At 34.7% G+C, this 16,614-nt stretch overlaps 3 protein-coding genes across 4 annotated transcripts; all 3 read right to left on the bottom strand.

Annotated features, from left to right (window-relative positions):
* Positions 1-713: 713 nt before the first annotated feature.
* Positions 714-3,357, bottom strand: LOC148762243 (large ribosomal subunit protein eL20z-like). 2 transcript variants are annotated; one of them, XM_088807353.1, is made up of 4 exons: positions 2,867-3,351; positions 2,634-2,709; positions 1,829-1,943; positions 714-980 (listed from the first exon to the last, which is right to left on the bottom strand). In XM_088807353.1, exons 1-4 carry the CDS (start codon positions 3,060-3,062, stop codon positions 921-923), a joined length of 447 nt encoding a protein of 148 aa, XP_088663479.1. In that variant the 5' UTR covers positions 3,063-3,351; the 3' UTR covers positions 714-920. The 2 variants fall into 2 exon arrangements, with proteins under 2 accessions (XP_088663479.1, XP_088663480.1); XM_088807354.1 differs by lacking the exon at positions 714-980 and adding an exon at positions 988-1,558 and having other exon boundaries at positions 2,867-3,357.
* Positions 3,358-8,019: 4,662 nt separating this feature from the next.
* On the bottom strand, positions 8,020-10,326 carry LOC18596516 (cytochrome P450 710A1-like). The gene has a single exon (XM_007025041.3). The coding sequence runs from the start codon at positions 9,831-9,833 to the stop codon at positions 8,325-8,327; it is 1,509 nt and encodes a 502-aa protein (XP_007025103.3). The 5' UTR covers positions 9,834-10,326; the 3' UTR covers positions 8,020-8,324.
* A 3,529-nt stretch (positions 10,327-13,855) lies between these two features.
* On the bottom strand, positions 13,856-16,557 carry LOC108662456 (small ribosomal subunit protein uS11z-like). Its single transcript, XM_088807442.1, has 5 exons — positions 15,557-16,557; positions 15,425-15,470; positions 15,235-15,320; positions 14,840-14,969; positions 13,856-14,112 (listed from the first exon to the last, which is right to left on the bottom strand). The coding sequence occupies exons 2-5, from the start codon at positions 15,438-15,440 to the stop codon at positions 14,045-14,047; spliced, it is 300 nt and encodes a 99-aa protein (XP_088663568.1). The 5' UTR covers positions 15,441-15,470; positions 15,557-16,557; the 3' UTR covers positions 13,856-14,044.
* Positions 16,558-16,614: the final 57 nt, after the last annotated feature.

The raw sequence follows: 16,614 nt of genomic DNA, 5'->3' as shown, positions 1-16,614 counted from the left end.
ATCTAATTCGATTAAGCAAAATGAAGATATTCTATCCACGGGTTTGAGTGGTAAAATCACTATTCATGATTTTGAGTAGTGATCTTATAAAACTTACTATTCGAATTTGATTATAAATAATAATTTTTAATATTAAATTTTAATTTTATATATTATTTTTTTTATTCATGAATTTCTTATAATTAATGTAATACTTGCTAAAATTCATTACTGTCCTAAATATGATTCTAAACTTAATTTACTTTTTATGAACTTTAATTCATTAAACTAATTTTTATTAATAAATATATATATTAATTTTAAATTTAATTTAATAAGATATTTAATGGATAAAAATATTTAACAAGTAATATCTTAAATATTTAAATCTTAATTCAAGTAATAATTTAAAAAAAATCAGATATTTATAAAAATCAAATATTTTATTGAAAAAATAAAATATTTTCAAAATAACAGATACCTTACCCATTAATATTCTCATCCTATCAGTAAACTAAAAATTGCCGAAAAACAATATGCATCATCGTGGAGATCAGCTCTGTTAGCTATAATGTTGATTTTCCTTCTCATTAGCCGTTGTCTACGCCCGTACTCACCAGGCGTTAAGAAATGTTACCCGGTCCAATTAGAGACTGGGTTTGCTTCCAACTTCAAATTAAATCCTCGCAATGAGGAAGTCCCGATTTCAAGTAACTAGGGAGCGGAATCACAGGTTCTTTCAAATCAGTAAGTCAGTCATAATAATGGCAGCAATTCCGAAGTATATACAACTATAGGCATAAACATGAATACCCAATTCTGGGGGTTGGCTTTAATGAATAGAACAAGAGTTTTTCTGAATAAATTTTTCACAAATTACAACCACCAATCATTCTGGGATGCTTCACAAATGTACAGCCACCTTACAGTCCATCTTGACCTCACCAGGCATGAGCTCCTTTTGTCACACCAAACGTGACAGCAATCATTGCGATAACAGACTGCACAATTAGAATGGAGAGCACCAAAAAGGAAAAGATTTTAGTGGGCTGCAATGGAGGCATTGATCCTCATTTCTCACAAACAAAAGAACCATCTATATTTAATTTCCAGAGAAACAGCTGCGGAATGAGCAGTCAAGATTAATGAAGCATGATGCACAAACCAGTGAGGCTATGTATAGCACTCAGTTTCAAAACGCAGTGATCATGTCAACCACACATGCCAATACCTTTGGTTGCCTCAAATAAGTAAAAGTGTAAAACAACATTATGTCTGCTGGCAGCACTGCTCATAATTGAATTTCTTAGAAATCAAGATAAGTTTAACAGATAAAACCCTTCTTAAACAGTTATGAAACCTATATCAAATAAACAAAGTTGCATCAGTGCATGATCGGCAATGATGACTCATGATGTTGAAAAATCTTTTCGACAAAAAAAAACAAGCAAAAGAAACAAGCAAGGCACTAGAACACAAGGGACTTATCTAGAGTAGACAATGAAGCAGCCAGAAAGAAAGCAGTGGCAAATAGTAGTTCTATCGGCATTCATAGACGACAAAAGAACAACATCAGCACCTGTTAAATCATGAAAACTGAACGTGTAACTTTACAGTAATAAGTATCGGGTGGCAAATAGGGTAGTCCACCCAACTGATGATGGAATGACATACAAAAATAAGAGGACTTTTGCTTTCATTACTTCCTTGTGAGTTTCCAAACATATTTTTAAAATGCAGACGCATGAGTATCAATCTCCAGTACAGTGGATAAAAGAGCAAGACAAGAATGGTACTCAAAGAAACCATAGGCAAATAAGAAAAGAAATGATAGAAAATGAACACTTACAGCAATTGCACATGCGAGGTATCCCGCTTTTTCTCTACAATCCACTTGGACACAGAGTAGAATGAATGTTCCAATGTACCAGGGAATGCCACCAAAGAAGAAGCCAAGGAAAAACCTAGCCATGGCAACCAAAAAATTATAGCCAGTTAACAAGAAACTCATTTAAAAGATGGAATAAATTTGGACTAGCAACAAATGCTGGAGTTTTTGCTTCTCAAAATCCTAAAAGCGAGAACAGGAATCAAACACCAATTTAATCCAGTCCAATTTAGAGCTCCATTCCATGAAAATTATTCCAGCAACACAGTGTATCTCTAATACCTATCTATTTTCCCATACATTGACACCTCAAGTTCTTGGAGCATGCATATTTTTCTTTGTTCACATTTCCCACAACTCAAACAGGTTCTAATTTTCACTAAGTCAATCAAATAGGTGGCATTACCATGAGATGCATTTTTGTGCCTTAACTGATTGCGAATGACTACAATAGGGACAATAATTTCTGAATCAAATCTCATATAAGCAGACCCTAAAGGAATCAATATCTGAGTCTTTCGCAGCCAGTCAGCTTACAAATGTCGATATTGACAGCTAGATGACACGCATATTTATTACTTGACAGAACCCAAAACAAAACAACTGATAAAAAACAAGTCATAGTTACATCAGTATGTTTATCTGCCAGCATCCCTAACAATCTATGCACAACAAAAAATACCTCTAAATGGCCATAAGAATCTATGGGAAAACCTACTCCCAGATTGTTATTAAACAATAACAAATACTAAAATCCAAAACTTACAATAACCAGCCCATTCCAAGACCACAAACAGGAAGGCGACGTCGCCTCAAAGGCGTTGCTTCTACAACAGGATAGCCTTCAATAACATCAAATTCAACCAAAGATTCAGAAACTCAATTCACTTTAATTATCAATAACCCACTCAACGAAAACCAAAATAAATACCAGTAATAAAATCTCATTTATGGGAATATTTACCAATATAAAAAAAATTCTTAATATGTTTCATGTACCTGTAACCGTCTGGTAGCCGTGGACATAGGGGTTGGCGGAGCCCGGCGGAGGAACCGGCTGAGGGAAGCCAACAAACGGCTGAGGCGGTTGTAGAGGGAAAGGAGGGTAGTAGTTGGCTACGCCTTGAAACGTGCCGTATCGATATTGACTTTGAGGGTTGGAAGTTACGCCTCTATTTTTCCCTTCTTCGCTCATTTTTTTTTTTTTTTTTGCCCGTGAGGGTTTCGAGTTGGTGGCGTTTCGTCTATTAACTCCTCCGCCGCGGTGAAAATTGTAAGCGGCAGAGTGGTGGTTGATAGATTAAAAATATCGATCGTGCTATTTTCGCTGGGAATTGACGGTGTTTTGGCGGATTAAGAGCTGGCAATTAGAATTTGTTTTTGGACCTAAATTCCCAATTCCTGGATTTGGGCTAGATTTTTTTGGGTTTACAATGATACGGCCAGGATTTTACTTTTTCGATTGGACTGGGTTTTTTTTCTCTGTTCCTTTCTTTGGAGAGGGTGGGTGTTATATTAATGGTATAATATAAATATATGATACTTTTGCTTCTCATAAAATGCTTACTAAAAACTTACAAAAAAATGTAAAAACTATATAATGTTACGGAAAACCTTAAAAATAATGAATTTTTATTTGATGCATTTTCAGTATATAGTATGTAGACACTATTAGTGAATCAAATATTATCACAATGTTAATAAATAAATTAAAAATTTTTAAAAATAAATCCTCATAATTTTTTTTGTTTAAATTTACTTTAAAAGACAAAATTTAAAAAAAAAAAGAAAAGCATGACGTTTTAGAGTTATTAAATTGTAATCAAAATGATTAGATTTATGCATATTATATATTTAATATATGATGAAACTTATTCTATCTTGTATATATGAAAGGCCATTAGGCTTCAAATGAGTTAATCTAAACATGGATTAAGTTATCTAGTAATACATAATTATTTTTCTTATACTTTTTCCAAGACATTGAACTTTCAATGTTGACCAGGACCACCCTCTTTCCTGAAATTTTCTTTCAAACGATTTGATAGGTTTGATGCCAATATATATTGTAACCCCTTTCCACTGTTTCCAATACTGCCGAAAATAATAATGCAAATCCATATATAATCCGGTCTGGTCCACCAGATTCTTTCCTCATTCAGCATGAACAATCTCAGCAATTATATGCAGCAGCCAGAGGAATTACCAACTTGAAAACTCAAGGTAATACTACTTTTCTTGGTTACGTCTTGGACCGAGCAGCTTCAGGAACAAGAAACTAATGTTCTAGAAACAGGTGTTGCCAGAGTTACAGAATCAATCAAATGGTGCCGGACCCTTCTGCATTGCAACTGATCATTAGGCAAAAGCTTCATGCGCGCCTGAATTAAATTATCTGATTTTTCTCTTCTTTTTTTTTTTGTTTAATTTGGAAAAAAAAAAAACTTGAGAACTTGAATTCTATTCTTTGAATAGAGAAATCGTATATTTATTATTAAATTATCTAAAACTATGGATTGTTTTTTAAGTTTTGATCCTATCGAATCCAATCAAATATAAGGCAAGGCAACGTTCATGTTATTAAGAGAATTGATTGGAGCACGATGGGAAAGGCAGACTCAATCCACTGCCCTCCATAGTTTTCATGTCTGTCTCTTTCTTCTCACGTGGTTGTCCCAAAGATAACTTGTGTTGTTTTAGTCTATTTATATTTTCAAAGATATGCTAGAAGTTATTACTATATTACATATCTGTCTTCCATTCAATTGTTTATTTGCAGCCTGTATGACGAATCAGGGGGCAGAGAAACGAGAGATACGACCAATGTGCTATAAAACAGGAGAAGATTACATGTGTTGAATCAAAAAGAAATGAAACCCTTCATTTAAAAATTAAAAAAAAGGGAAGCAACATAGAAGGCAAAATCAATAACCACGTTTGCTAGGCTGCTTTCTCTCTTCTTCATTATATTTTATGTCATTGTTCAAAGTTTACTATATATTAAAATTATAAAATTATATCCCACACTTATTATTACTAAAAATGTCGATCACTTTTCAAATATACGACGTACATCTTTTGTCGACCTTTTCCATCTTTTACCTTTTGTCTTTCAAATAAAAAAAGAAATTGAACTAACTTACGCAATGGACCGATGTAGGAGAAATACTTTTAGAGAAAGGTCCATCTTCCATTTGATTGGCGTTGAGAACAAGAAAAGGATAATTAATAGACCCACATTGACACGCAGGTGAAATTGTCACATTCATGCATATAAATCATCCTTTTTAGTGTCAAAATCTTCCTAGGACGGCTACTTCTTTCTGTCTCATCGAAATGTCGAATAAGGTGTCAAGACGCCAAGAGCATAGTCACCACAAGGAGAAAGAAGGCAAATGCAAGGTTTGTTGTTGGTGGAAGTGTATTAGTTTATACCAAAAAGACGGTCAAATTCTAATTTTTCCCAAATTAAGAAACAAAAACAAGATGTTTGAATCAAAGTCATTTCTAACGTCAGCAAATAATATTATATTCCTATGATATGAATAATGTGATGTCATGCTAATTTTTTTACAAATAAAAAAAAATTTGATTATGAAGATGAATGTTAAGTTACAAGAGAATAATACTAAAAAGTAAGGTTCAGGTTCACTTCAACTAATACTCCTATATGATTATGGAAGATCCTAATTAGATTTTAAATTATAATTGTAACTCCAAATGCACAAAATTCTTCTCTTAAGGAAAGAATTAAAAAACCCGATAATAAACTTTGAGAGGATATGAAGCTAAATTAGGTGCTATGCCTATAAACATATATCTTGATTAATAACTTAATCAAAAAGTAATATCACGTTCACAAATTTTTACTTTGTTTTAAATAATTAGCAAACACAAAATGCCGGGCAAATGTTGGTGTTTTGGTATAATAAAAAATATTATTTATTTTATCTTAAATGGATTTTGAATATACACATGGACAGCTACCATTTGGCCGTACCTGATAAGCATTAGGGAATGAGTTTGAGTATAAAGACAGTTAGACTTCCCTAAACAGAGTGGCAGTTCGAAACTTTTGAGTTGTGCCCAGTATTAGGTTTATATTAATTAGGATAGCTTAAAAAATAATTCAAAACTTTTTGGTCCCCTGCCTGCAACGGGGTACGCATGAGGCATATATGTCAGCTTGTGAAGAGTGATTGGTTTCCCCGCCATATACGGTTGACCATGCACAATTCCATGTAGATGATTTTGGTTTTGATTTGCTAACACATTCTGCCACGTGGTATGTTGTAGGAGTAGCGTGTTTTTTTCTTTCAGTTTTCTTGGATTCTCCTGCATCTGCTCAAACGTGACGGAGCCCACCAGCTTCTGACAGAATGCCTCATTTTGCAGCTCTGCCTGAAGAATTTAAGTGGGCCAAAATGTTCTAAACATTAATTATTTTCGGTCAAAGCACAAATGAAAAAAAAAAAAAAAACCACAGCACAACACTAGCAGGTTCCAAAGTTATCTTCTTTCTTAAAGACTTGGGGTAGTTGGAAAATCCCACTACTGAAACAGCTCTTCTCCCAGGGAACATCTGCGCTCTCAATGCGTCATACATGCATCAAATCTTAGATTAGCCATTCAACCCAATCTTTTCAGACACAATTATGACTTTTTTTACCCATTGGCTGCAAAATTTGGCTTTGGTTCAAGTGCCATTTGCCAAATGTGAATCTCCATATAGGTACTAGTTTGGACCAGGAACTTAGGCAGGTCCAGGTAGCCGTTATTGTTGATTGTTGGTTGAGCTGACAATGTTTTGCTTGGTAACCAACAAATAAAAAAGTAAAATGCTGTGGTCTATGCATCCGTTTGGAGTTTGGACCAAATGAAGGGATAATTTTTAAGATGCCTGTCATTTTCCATTTTATTACAACTAAATGATTGAAAGCGGCACCTGTCATTTTTTTTCTCCTTTTATTGCCATTTTGATAATAAAATTTTTAAGAGTACTCAAGAGAGAAAAGAAAGAATGGTGGTGGACACAAGTGCATATACTTGATATGCTTTTACTCGAAGGGAGATGCTAAGTATATTTTAATTCAAACATTCTGTCTATAATTATAGGTCAAGTACTACTGGCTCAGCCTCTCAATAACTTCCCGTCAATGAATGAAGTGAAAGGGTAGAAACAGTGCCGCGCCTTGGGCATATTTGACCTCTTGTTGCCTTTTTTTTTTTTTTTTTTTTTCTATTTTTGTGTTTTTTGATATTTGGTATTAATATTTATAATTAAATACTAGTATTATTTGCTATAAATGGTATGCGTGTTGGCCTTCGTTGTCAACAATGAAATCACAGATAATTGAACATGTACTATGTGACAATGCATGACACAATTCCAAAGAAAGCACGCCAAAGATAATACTTTTTCACCTTTTAAAACGTATGGTACATAAAATTTATGGTACAACACCTTCAATTATTTTCCTTTGTTTTCCATGATTTTTTGAGTGTTGGATAGCGAAAATAAACAAGACTTATCGTTATCATTGCGGTTGAAACTTGAGAGACTCCGATTGAGACCTTAAAAGTAAGTTTGGAATGCCATATTTAGCTACATTTCAAAACACAATGTGAAACAAATTCAAAAGTTAATGCACAAACAAGTTGAAACTCACAAAAGTCCCACAGCTTAAACGAGCAATGAGTAATGACGCAACATTAGCTAATTATCTTTGCTATGATGCCGCCGTCCCGTTGAATTGTTAGGCAAAAATTTTCAAAGCCAATATGAAATTTGCCTCATAACAATGATGCAATAGATGAATTAATTTCTAACCAAGAAGGTTAGGGATTGTTTTTTCAAAATATTTTCTATTTAAAGATAATGATCACATGCCTCAATTATTTGAGTTGTCAATTTCCAACCAAACCTATGACGCATAAATTTGTTGTTATTAATATGTTTTTTAAGTAGGGTTATCCTTTATAGTAGTTAGTACATTTAATTATTTTAAATATATCTTTTTGTACGCATCCATCCAAATGACTCGAATTAAACATATTGCTATGAACCGCTTATCTTAACTCACTCTCTTCGCTTAGTACTCAAACCATGATTAATTGAAAATAGAATCAAATTCTATGAAACAATGTAACAGTGAGATACAAAGGACAATCTGATTGAAGTTTTGAAGTACATTTTTATTTGACGCCTAAAACAAACACCAACCCAATTAGCCCCCAATCAATGTCTCCAACACAATTTTTTTTTTTTTTTTAAAAGAATATATCTGAAGCGTTCATCAACTTCTCTATACACGTACCCCCCACACACAAAGAATCATTAACGAGAACAACGTTTGACTGTTCCACCCCTTGAAGAACGTGGGAAACAACGACAACCCCAGCAGACCACCAAGCCACGGAGAAAAGAGAACAAGGGAATAAAAGAAGGGCATTTTGGTCAATTAATAGAGAGATTAGGATAGCGTGCGCACCGCCGGGAGAGGAAAACCTTGCACCCGTCTTTCGGACAAATGGTAGGACAATACATGATTTCATCACAGCCGTCAGTCCGGTGCCTCTTGAAATCGAGCAACGTGGCGAACATGGCAATGAACAGAACCAGATGATTCAAGGCGTACCTTTGGCCCACACACTGGTGTGGTCCAGCCCCGAACGCCAGGTAGTTCCGCTTGAAAATCACGTCCTCTTGCCTCTCCTCCGAGAACCGCTCCGGTTCGAACCGGTCAGCCTCCGTAAACCCTTGGAATGACGACTCAAAAACCGATGGGAAAACAATCGTGCCCTTGGGAATCGTGTACGACCCGGTCAACGGGAAGTCCTCCATCGCAATGTGCGGCACTAACGTCGCCGGCGCCCGATATCTCACCACCTCACGCGCCACCGCTTGCGTGTACTTCATTTCCCTCACTTGATCGGCGCTTATTAAAACATCCGATTCCGGCGACCATATCCTCGAAACTTCCTCCCGAACTTTTCGAAGAACATCGGGGTGCGAGTCGAGGAGCGTCACCGCCCAGAGAAGCGATGACGTGGAGGCATCTTGTGCGGCGAAGAGGAAGTCGAAGAGGTAACTGCCGATTTCTTCGTCGGCGGAGCGAGGCGGCGCCGCTTTTGACTCTGTGATTTCTCTAACGGTTTCTTGCATCCAATAATCGATTAAACAAGAAGGCTCGTCTCCTTGGAGCATTCTCTCTTTACTTTGAGCAGCGCAATCAGTAAGGGTTTTGACCAATCGCTCAACTGCCAGCCTGGCGTTTCGGAACGCGAAACCGGGGAGATCAAACGGGAGCTTCATTAAACCAGTGTTGAAAAGATTATAATCGTCCCTGAATTTCTCACGAGATTCACGAGACAAATACCTGCCAACGAAAACGGTTTGAGAGGTTTCTAGATTCATCTCGCGAGCTAAAAGGCGGAGAGAAATCGGCTCCACCGGCGATTCCGAGGAAAGACGCTCCCATAATTTTAAGTGTTTGAGAATGATGATCTGCTGCAACGTGGTGTAGGTTGACAGTGCTCTGGGAGTGAAGTTAGGAGCGATCTGACGGCGGAGATCTTTGTGATCCTGTCCGAACATATAGATCAAGTTATGTTCGCCAAAGAGTTTTTTACCAAAAGGATGTCCTACAAGTAAAAAAGCATCGGGTCGGACGTTGGCGAAGATAAGGTGAGAGAGTTCAGTGCTTCGGATAAAGACGATGAATCTGCCGACGACATAATTAACGGAAAATCCAACGGAAGCTGCCAACTCAGCTTGAAGCTCCCAGAATCTTGTCGGCTTTCTGATCAATGAGATTGCGTTGCCCAAGAAGGGAAGGACGATGTTTGGACCAGGGGCATTTCGTTTCTTTCGCAAGTAAGAGATCTGTTCCAAAAAAAGTACAAGAACGAAAAAGGTGACCAAATATGGAGTTAAAGAAGAAAGAAAGGATAGAAAAGAAGTCATTTTTCTTTTTCTTTTTAAAGTTTCTGTTTGAGAGGAAATTGATGGAGCAAGAAGGGTTTAAATAGAGGGTGAAGAAGGGAAGTGGTAGTCAAAGGAGAAAGAGAGAGGTTTATGGGTTTGAATTTTCAATTAAAGAGTGTCTGGTGACTGAAGCACAACCCAACGAGCTTCATGTAAAATGCGGTTTTACACATTTTACTTTACTTTGTACGGAGAGACTGGACCAGCGGAGGCGGGGAGGAAGAGAGAACAAGGGAAGCACCTACGGGGGAGGAGAAGAGGATAGGGAGGTTTGTGGGGTGGATAAATAGGACGGCGGATGAAGGGGAACAGCGGTCCAGCTGGAAAAAGGTATGAGGTGAAGTGGCATAGTCAGCGTATTTCGATTAAGACAAAATAGAAGGGTTTCTTTTTTTTTCCCCTTTTCCTGAAAGAAGAAAATAGAAAATCGGCTTTTCCATGTTCTCATCTGAAAGTTGAAGGTTCTGGTTTTTTTACTTGTGCCAAACTTATGCATGAAATTTTCGATGAGCTACTAAAAAGCGCAAGTTGGAGTTTTGCCTTTTTAATCATATACGTATCAGCTACTAATATTTCCACACTTACCTTTAGGCAGGACCTGATGAATTAGCTAGGGCAGCGAGGGAATAGCCTAACTTCCAAGTTGTGGTCTTAATCTTAAAAATGATGGGTTAGGTGTGGGACACATAGCGCCAGGCACCATCTTTGCAAGAGCTTCGAATAAGAGGCTTCGGCATCCCCGTTAGGCAAGGTTACAGATTTTTAATATGAAAGATATGTTTATTAATCATATTTATTTAAACTCGGATTTATTTTAATTTTAATATTTCCCATGAAAAGTCTCATGTTTGTGAAAAATTAAATAAGTTTTGATATCAATACAAAAGAAAATTATCTATTAAGTGAAAAAAAATCTTATTTATAAACTCAAAATCTATCTCATTTTTTAATGATATAAAATATGTGACAATTACACATAAAACTTGATTAAGCTTGCAATTTAAGCTTTACTATTCTTTTCATTGAGTTTTTGCCCTTTAAAATAATCATGTAAACTAGTTAAGAAATAAATATATTTTAAATATTGGGGTATGTTATTCTTTTAAGAAGAACTTTTGAGATCTTGAATTTGAGTTGTGATGTAAGATGGGCAAGTAAAATGACAGTATAAAATCATAATGTAAATCAACCACTGGATTGAATTGTTACCCCTTCAATGAAAAATCAATGTCCAAAACGAGGGATGCTTAAAAAATCTTTGACTCAATATGTATTTTTTTTAATATTTTTGAAATTGTTTGGTTAAATCTTTATCTAAGATTAATGAGTGATGACTTGAGATTAAAACAACATCATTGGGAATGTGAAATCATTTTATTGGATAAATGAAAAATCTAGTCTTACTTAGGATCCGTTTGTTTTACAGTAAAATATTTTTTCAAAAACGTTTTCAAGACTTATATTTATTTGGCAGATGAAAAATTAATTCTAAATGTAAAACATTTTACTAGTCAACAAGATTAATTACGGAAATGTCTTACGCCCTTGAAAGGCGTAAGATATTTTTTTAAAAATAATAAAAACACTTTTATATTAAGTTTATAAGTATAAGTTTAATGAATATTAATATTTAATTTAAAATATTAAAAAATAAAAATATTTATATCTAACTATAAAATAATTAATTTAATATATTAATATTTAAATTATACAATACTATTAAAATTAAAAAATATTATTTTAATGAAGCCATTTAATACAATTAAATTTTTTATTTATAAATAGAGAAAATCTTACTAATAATTATAATAAAAAATATTTCAATTATTATCTTTAATTAATACATATTTATAAATATAAGTTTTGAATATCTTACACAATTTATGAATATTTATATTTTTATAATTATGATAAAAAAGTGATTAGATAGAATTTGTTTTAAAAATTAAAATTTATTTTCATTACAAATATGTGGTTAAATAGTTTAGAAAATATCATTATTGATTTTATCAATTTTCATTTTTATTCTTAATTTTGATCTAAAATTAGTGAAAATTAAATAGCAATATTGTTTTGCAATAAACTCTTATTTATTATTTTAACACTTAAATAGGTCTACTATGATGAAAAATACTTTTCATAAAATGATTCAAATAACAAAAAATATTTTCAACAGTTTATTCAAACAACTAAAAACATTAAATTTTTCTGTAAAATATTTTACAAATAAATTTTTTTTTTCTATAAAATTATTTTTCGGTTACTAAATAAATCCTTAAATTACATAAACCCAACGTGTGATACACTCGACTACCCAAACTGCCCCATTTTTTTATATAGCTATATGGCTCAATCTATTGCTATGCTATCTCATACACCAGCAGGCAAGGGGATAGGTAAGGTTTATGTAAAAGCTCAGCGTAGGATTAGACTCCATTCCAAAACCATGAAAATATTTTATGATAAAGTTTTTCAAACATTTTTTTCATGTTTAAAATCAGTAAAATATAAATTCTTTTAAATAAATGAGTTTAAATATTTCGAAAAAAATAAAGACTCTATGCTTAATACTCTTTGTCTCTCATTTGTCAAATTAACTCATCTCCCGCGTGTGTTCACAAACATCGACGATATATTATCTCCGTCGACAGCCGCCGGTGAAACCCAATTTCGTCTAGCCCCTTTCGACCTCCTTCTCCTTCTCCGAATATTATTGTATTTCATTCTCCGTTTCTCCATCTAACCTATATATGGCTATATAGCTCAGCCTATAAGTGCCCCATTACTATGGGTCAACCGATGTCCCTTCGGGAACATTAGATAAAAATGCAGCTCAACCTACTGCCATGCCGTTTCCTACTCCAGCAAGTAGGGAAAAGGGTTATAACACTCTGCATTTACGTAGCTCAACGTAAGATTTCCATTTTGGGAAGCATGTAAATATTTTTTTGAAAAAAAAATTCTACTTTTTTTCTCGTTTAAAAGGTAAAAAAATATAAAAGTGGAAGGTAAAAATTCAATACGGAGTCTCCTCTCTTTCTCTCACATGTATTCCGTCTCTCGTCTTTCGACCTCCCTTCTCCTTCTCCAAAAATTATTCTTTCCTCCCCAAACTCCCATGTTAATAAGCAAATCTAGTTGCCCATTTCCTTTCTCTGTTTCTCCATCAACTGATCGCCAACACACTCAAATTCCCTCATTCATCCTTGGAACTCCCTCTCCTTCTCATCCAAATCATGTCTCTAGCCCCAGATAATTCAAATAATCGTCATTTTTTTTTTTTTCAAGTTTTCAAGCTGTGGGTGCTTCTAAAAGAAAATTTATAATAAAAATGGGATTGTTAATGGTTTCTTTTTCTTCTTTGCTGCAAGAGGAGGAAAAACTCGATAAAGATGATTTTGTAGCTTATTGCTTCTTTAACTTTACAAGAGGTTTTCGATTGAAACAAGCTGTTGAGTCATGAAATTGTTGTTTGTGTTATTTTCCAGAGATTCGTCGTTGTTTTTCTTGTTGATTTCATTTTAATTTGATTGAGTTTGTTCAATGGTAAAAAGATGGTTGTGATAGACTGATAGCTGCATTGGTTACAAAGGAAGGATTTGCATTGGGTAAAAAATATTTGTTATTCGAAACACCAAACGATTTTACTTAAAAGTTGAGATATCAAGCAAAGCCCACACGACTCTTACAAGTTATACAACACATTTAGAATCAAAGTTTATAATTTTGAATAGCAAAGGTCCCCCATTGCGTCTGGCAAATGCAATTTTTGGGGTAAAAACGAGGAAAACCCATGGAGATAGCTTCCCCTAAACCGGCAGGAAGAGCCATTTTTACTCGACATTTTAGTGATTGGTCCAGAGCCTGGCACTTAATTGCTGATGGCAAGAACGTTCAGAGATGTAAAGATTATGGCAAATGCATGGCCCTATAATCATTGTCATTGAAAAGCAAGACAGCTGCAGTTTTCACAGACGTGGAATGGAATGTAAAACAAAATGTTTTCATCTACAAATTTCAGTAGATTGCAGGTAGTCTCAATGACTTGTCTTTACAAGTAATTCATGATATAGGTTTATCTTCAAACAAAAAAGACTACCAATCAGTTTCGAAACTGTCAAGCAGATTGAGCTAGAGTTTTTAGGAATAATTACCCCACTCATAACCCATTGAATCAAATCTGCAAAAGCTTACAGCCTTCGTCCTCTTCTACCTCCCTTTCTGCGAGTACCGTCTGTTGGAATGGGTGTAGCATCCTCTGTAAAATAAAATGTAGAGATACCAAATATTACACCGCTTACAGCACTCATGAAGAAAGCTTTACCAAATGAAGGAAGATAGGGGTGTTAAAACCTTGAAATGGATCAAAAAATAGACAAGGATTCTTGAAATGTCAATACCGTTTGACACATTAGAACAGTGAAAACATCATGTACCTTGAGATATATTAGCTTATTTCATGACAAATTAGGAGCATGTATGGATTAAATGAATTCCCCAAAAGGAGCCGAGCAGAGGGCTATGGAAATGGAAAACAATGAGGAAGTGCACAGGTAAGCAGTTGAAAGTAATGAAAATGAAAATCAACGGTAGACCTAAGCAGCTGAGCATAAAAAAGGGGCCACGTGATTTTAATGAGTAAATTAAACCGTATCCTGAAAGCAACTCTACTGATGCCCACTTAAAAATGGGTACGAGACAACTTGGTGAATCCATGGCAGAATGCAGATTCAAACTGTAATCTGCTAAAAAAAGCAATATTTATCAACAAATGGTTTTTGGTATTAATCAATTGCTTTGAAACAAGCATCGGATAAGCCATACAGAACTAACAACTATGACACTGTTTTTATTTGTTGTATTTCGATTTGAAAAGAGTTTATTTGAAATAGTTCAAAGGACACAAAGGGATACAGGTAGGAAAACCGTACAGAAGTCTGTATGATGAGCCAATAAGGCTTTGCAAAAATTAATATGAAGCTTACCAATACGACCAATTTTCATCCCACAACGAGCAAGTGCACGAAGAGCAGACTGGGCACCTGGACCAGGTGTTTTAGTCTTGTTACCACCGGTAGCTCGGAGCTTAATATGAAGAGCAGTAATGCCTAGTTCCTGGTTCAAAACAACAAAATTAAGAATGTATTTTGCAACAGCAAAAAACAAGGAAATAATGAACAACTTTGACAACAGTATGTTAAGTTAAGGTGATTTAAGCCAGAATTAAAACAAAAGAAGATAAAAGGAAAATAGTTTGACAGTCATGGTTTTTCACATCAGTTACATAAATATATATATATATATATGAAAGAAGCAATAGTAAACTAGGAGCAACATGCCAATATTGAGTTACAGATGAAAGTCAGAAAAAGATAATAACCTTGCATCTTTGAGAAACATCCTGCGCAGCAAGCATGGCAGCATATGGTGATGACTCGTCTCTATCAGCTTTCACTTTCATTCCACCTGTTTTAACAAAGTGTAAACGATGTGGATACCTTATACTACATTCCAATGGCAGATTTAATGAGACTACATTAATTAAACCTCAAAAGGGAGGGAATTCTTACCAGTTATACGAACCATGGTTTCTCTTCCAGACAGATCAGTCACATGCTGCATTTCAAACAAAACGACAATTCGATTAAGACATGGATTCAGAAACTACTGAAAGAACCCAAATTGCTATTTGGTATACTTACAATGAAAGTGTCATTAAATGATGCAAAAATGTGGGCGACACCGAAAACATGTTCTCCCTCTCTGACAGCAGGTCCAAGTGTCAAATTTTCTTCCTTGGGTTCCCTAGTTTTTCTCCTAGACTGTAAGAACCCACCTCACAAATCAACCAACTTTAGATTCAATACATTTTTCCCACACATCACCAGAATTTATCCAATCAATTACAACACATAATTAACAATTATAAGCCAGCTTTTGAAGCATTGAATCAAAATTACATAGAGGTAGAAATAAGCATGATTATTTAAGCTCTGGAAAAATAAGACGTTGCAGAAAGAAGTGAAATTTGGGATGGATTAGGAAGGATAGCTCAGCATGGCTGATAGACGAAGAGTATGAGAGAGCTAGTGTTTCGGAAGGCTCTTTCTCTACTTTCTATTTGCAGTAACAATCCGCGGTGAACCCTAAAGAAAAGGGAGCTCAAAATTAGGTTAGGTTAATTACCTATTACACAAAAGGTGGATTAGGGTTTTAGAATGAAGGTGGAACAATGTTGAATTTACTGATTGGTCCCTTTGATTTGTGTTAAACTGTTGAAGCTGCCTCAGAATAGCTTTTCAGAAATTACCTTCAGTATAACAATTTGTTGATGGGTCTCATTTATTTATTCTTTTCCTTCTGTCCTTAGGAAAATTCTAAAGGTTTTTTTTTCTGGGCTAAAAAATATTTCAAGGCTGATATTCCATATTTACAAGGATAATAATCTAGAGCATATGCATATAAAGATCAATGATGTTTAGTGCTTCAAAGAATTAATATCTCATATGAAATAAATGACATAATATACAAATTTACCTAAAAGGACATATTAAAAAAATTACATTCAATATCTAATTTAAGCATGATAGGAGTTGTCATGATGTAGATGGTGGTATTCAGGATTCTCCTGCCATTGTTAGGGCCCATAAGTAGGCACATTAACATTTCTCTGTAATGAGCTTGAGTGATATTATACAATCTACAAAAGGAAATATAACAAAAACCTCCCCATGAGTAGTGCTGATCCAAGCAAGAGTTT

Source organism: Theobroma cacao, chromosome 6, assembly GCF_053813885.1.
Source record: "Theobroma cacao isolate CCN51 chromosome 6, ASM5381388v1, whole genome shotgun sequence".
NCBI lineage: Eukaryota > Viridiplantae > Streptophyta > Magnoliopsida > Malvales > Malvaceae > Theobroma > Theobroma cacao.
The sequence above is the reverse complement of the archived record's forward strand: the minus strand, read 5'-3'. Positions and strand labels throughout refer to the sequence as shown.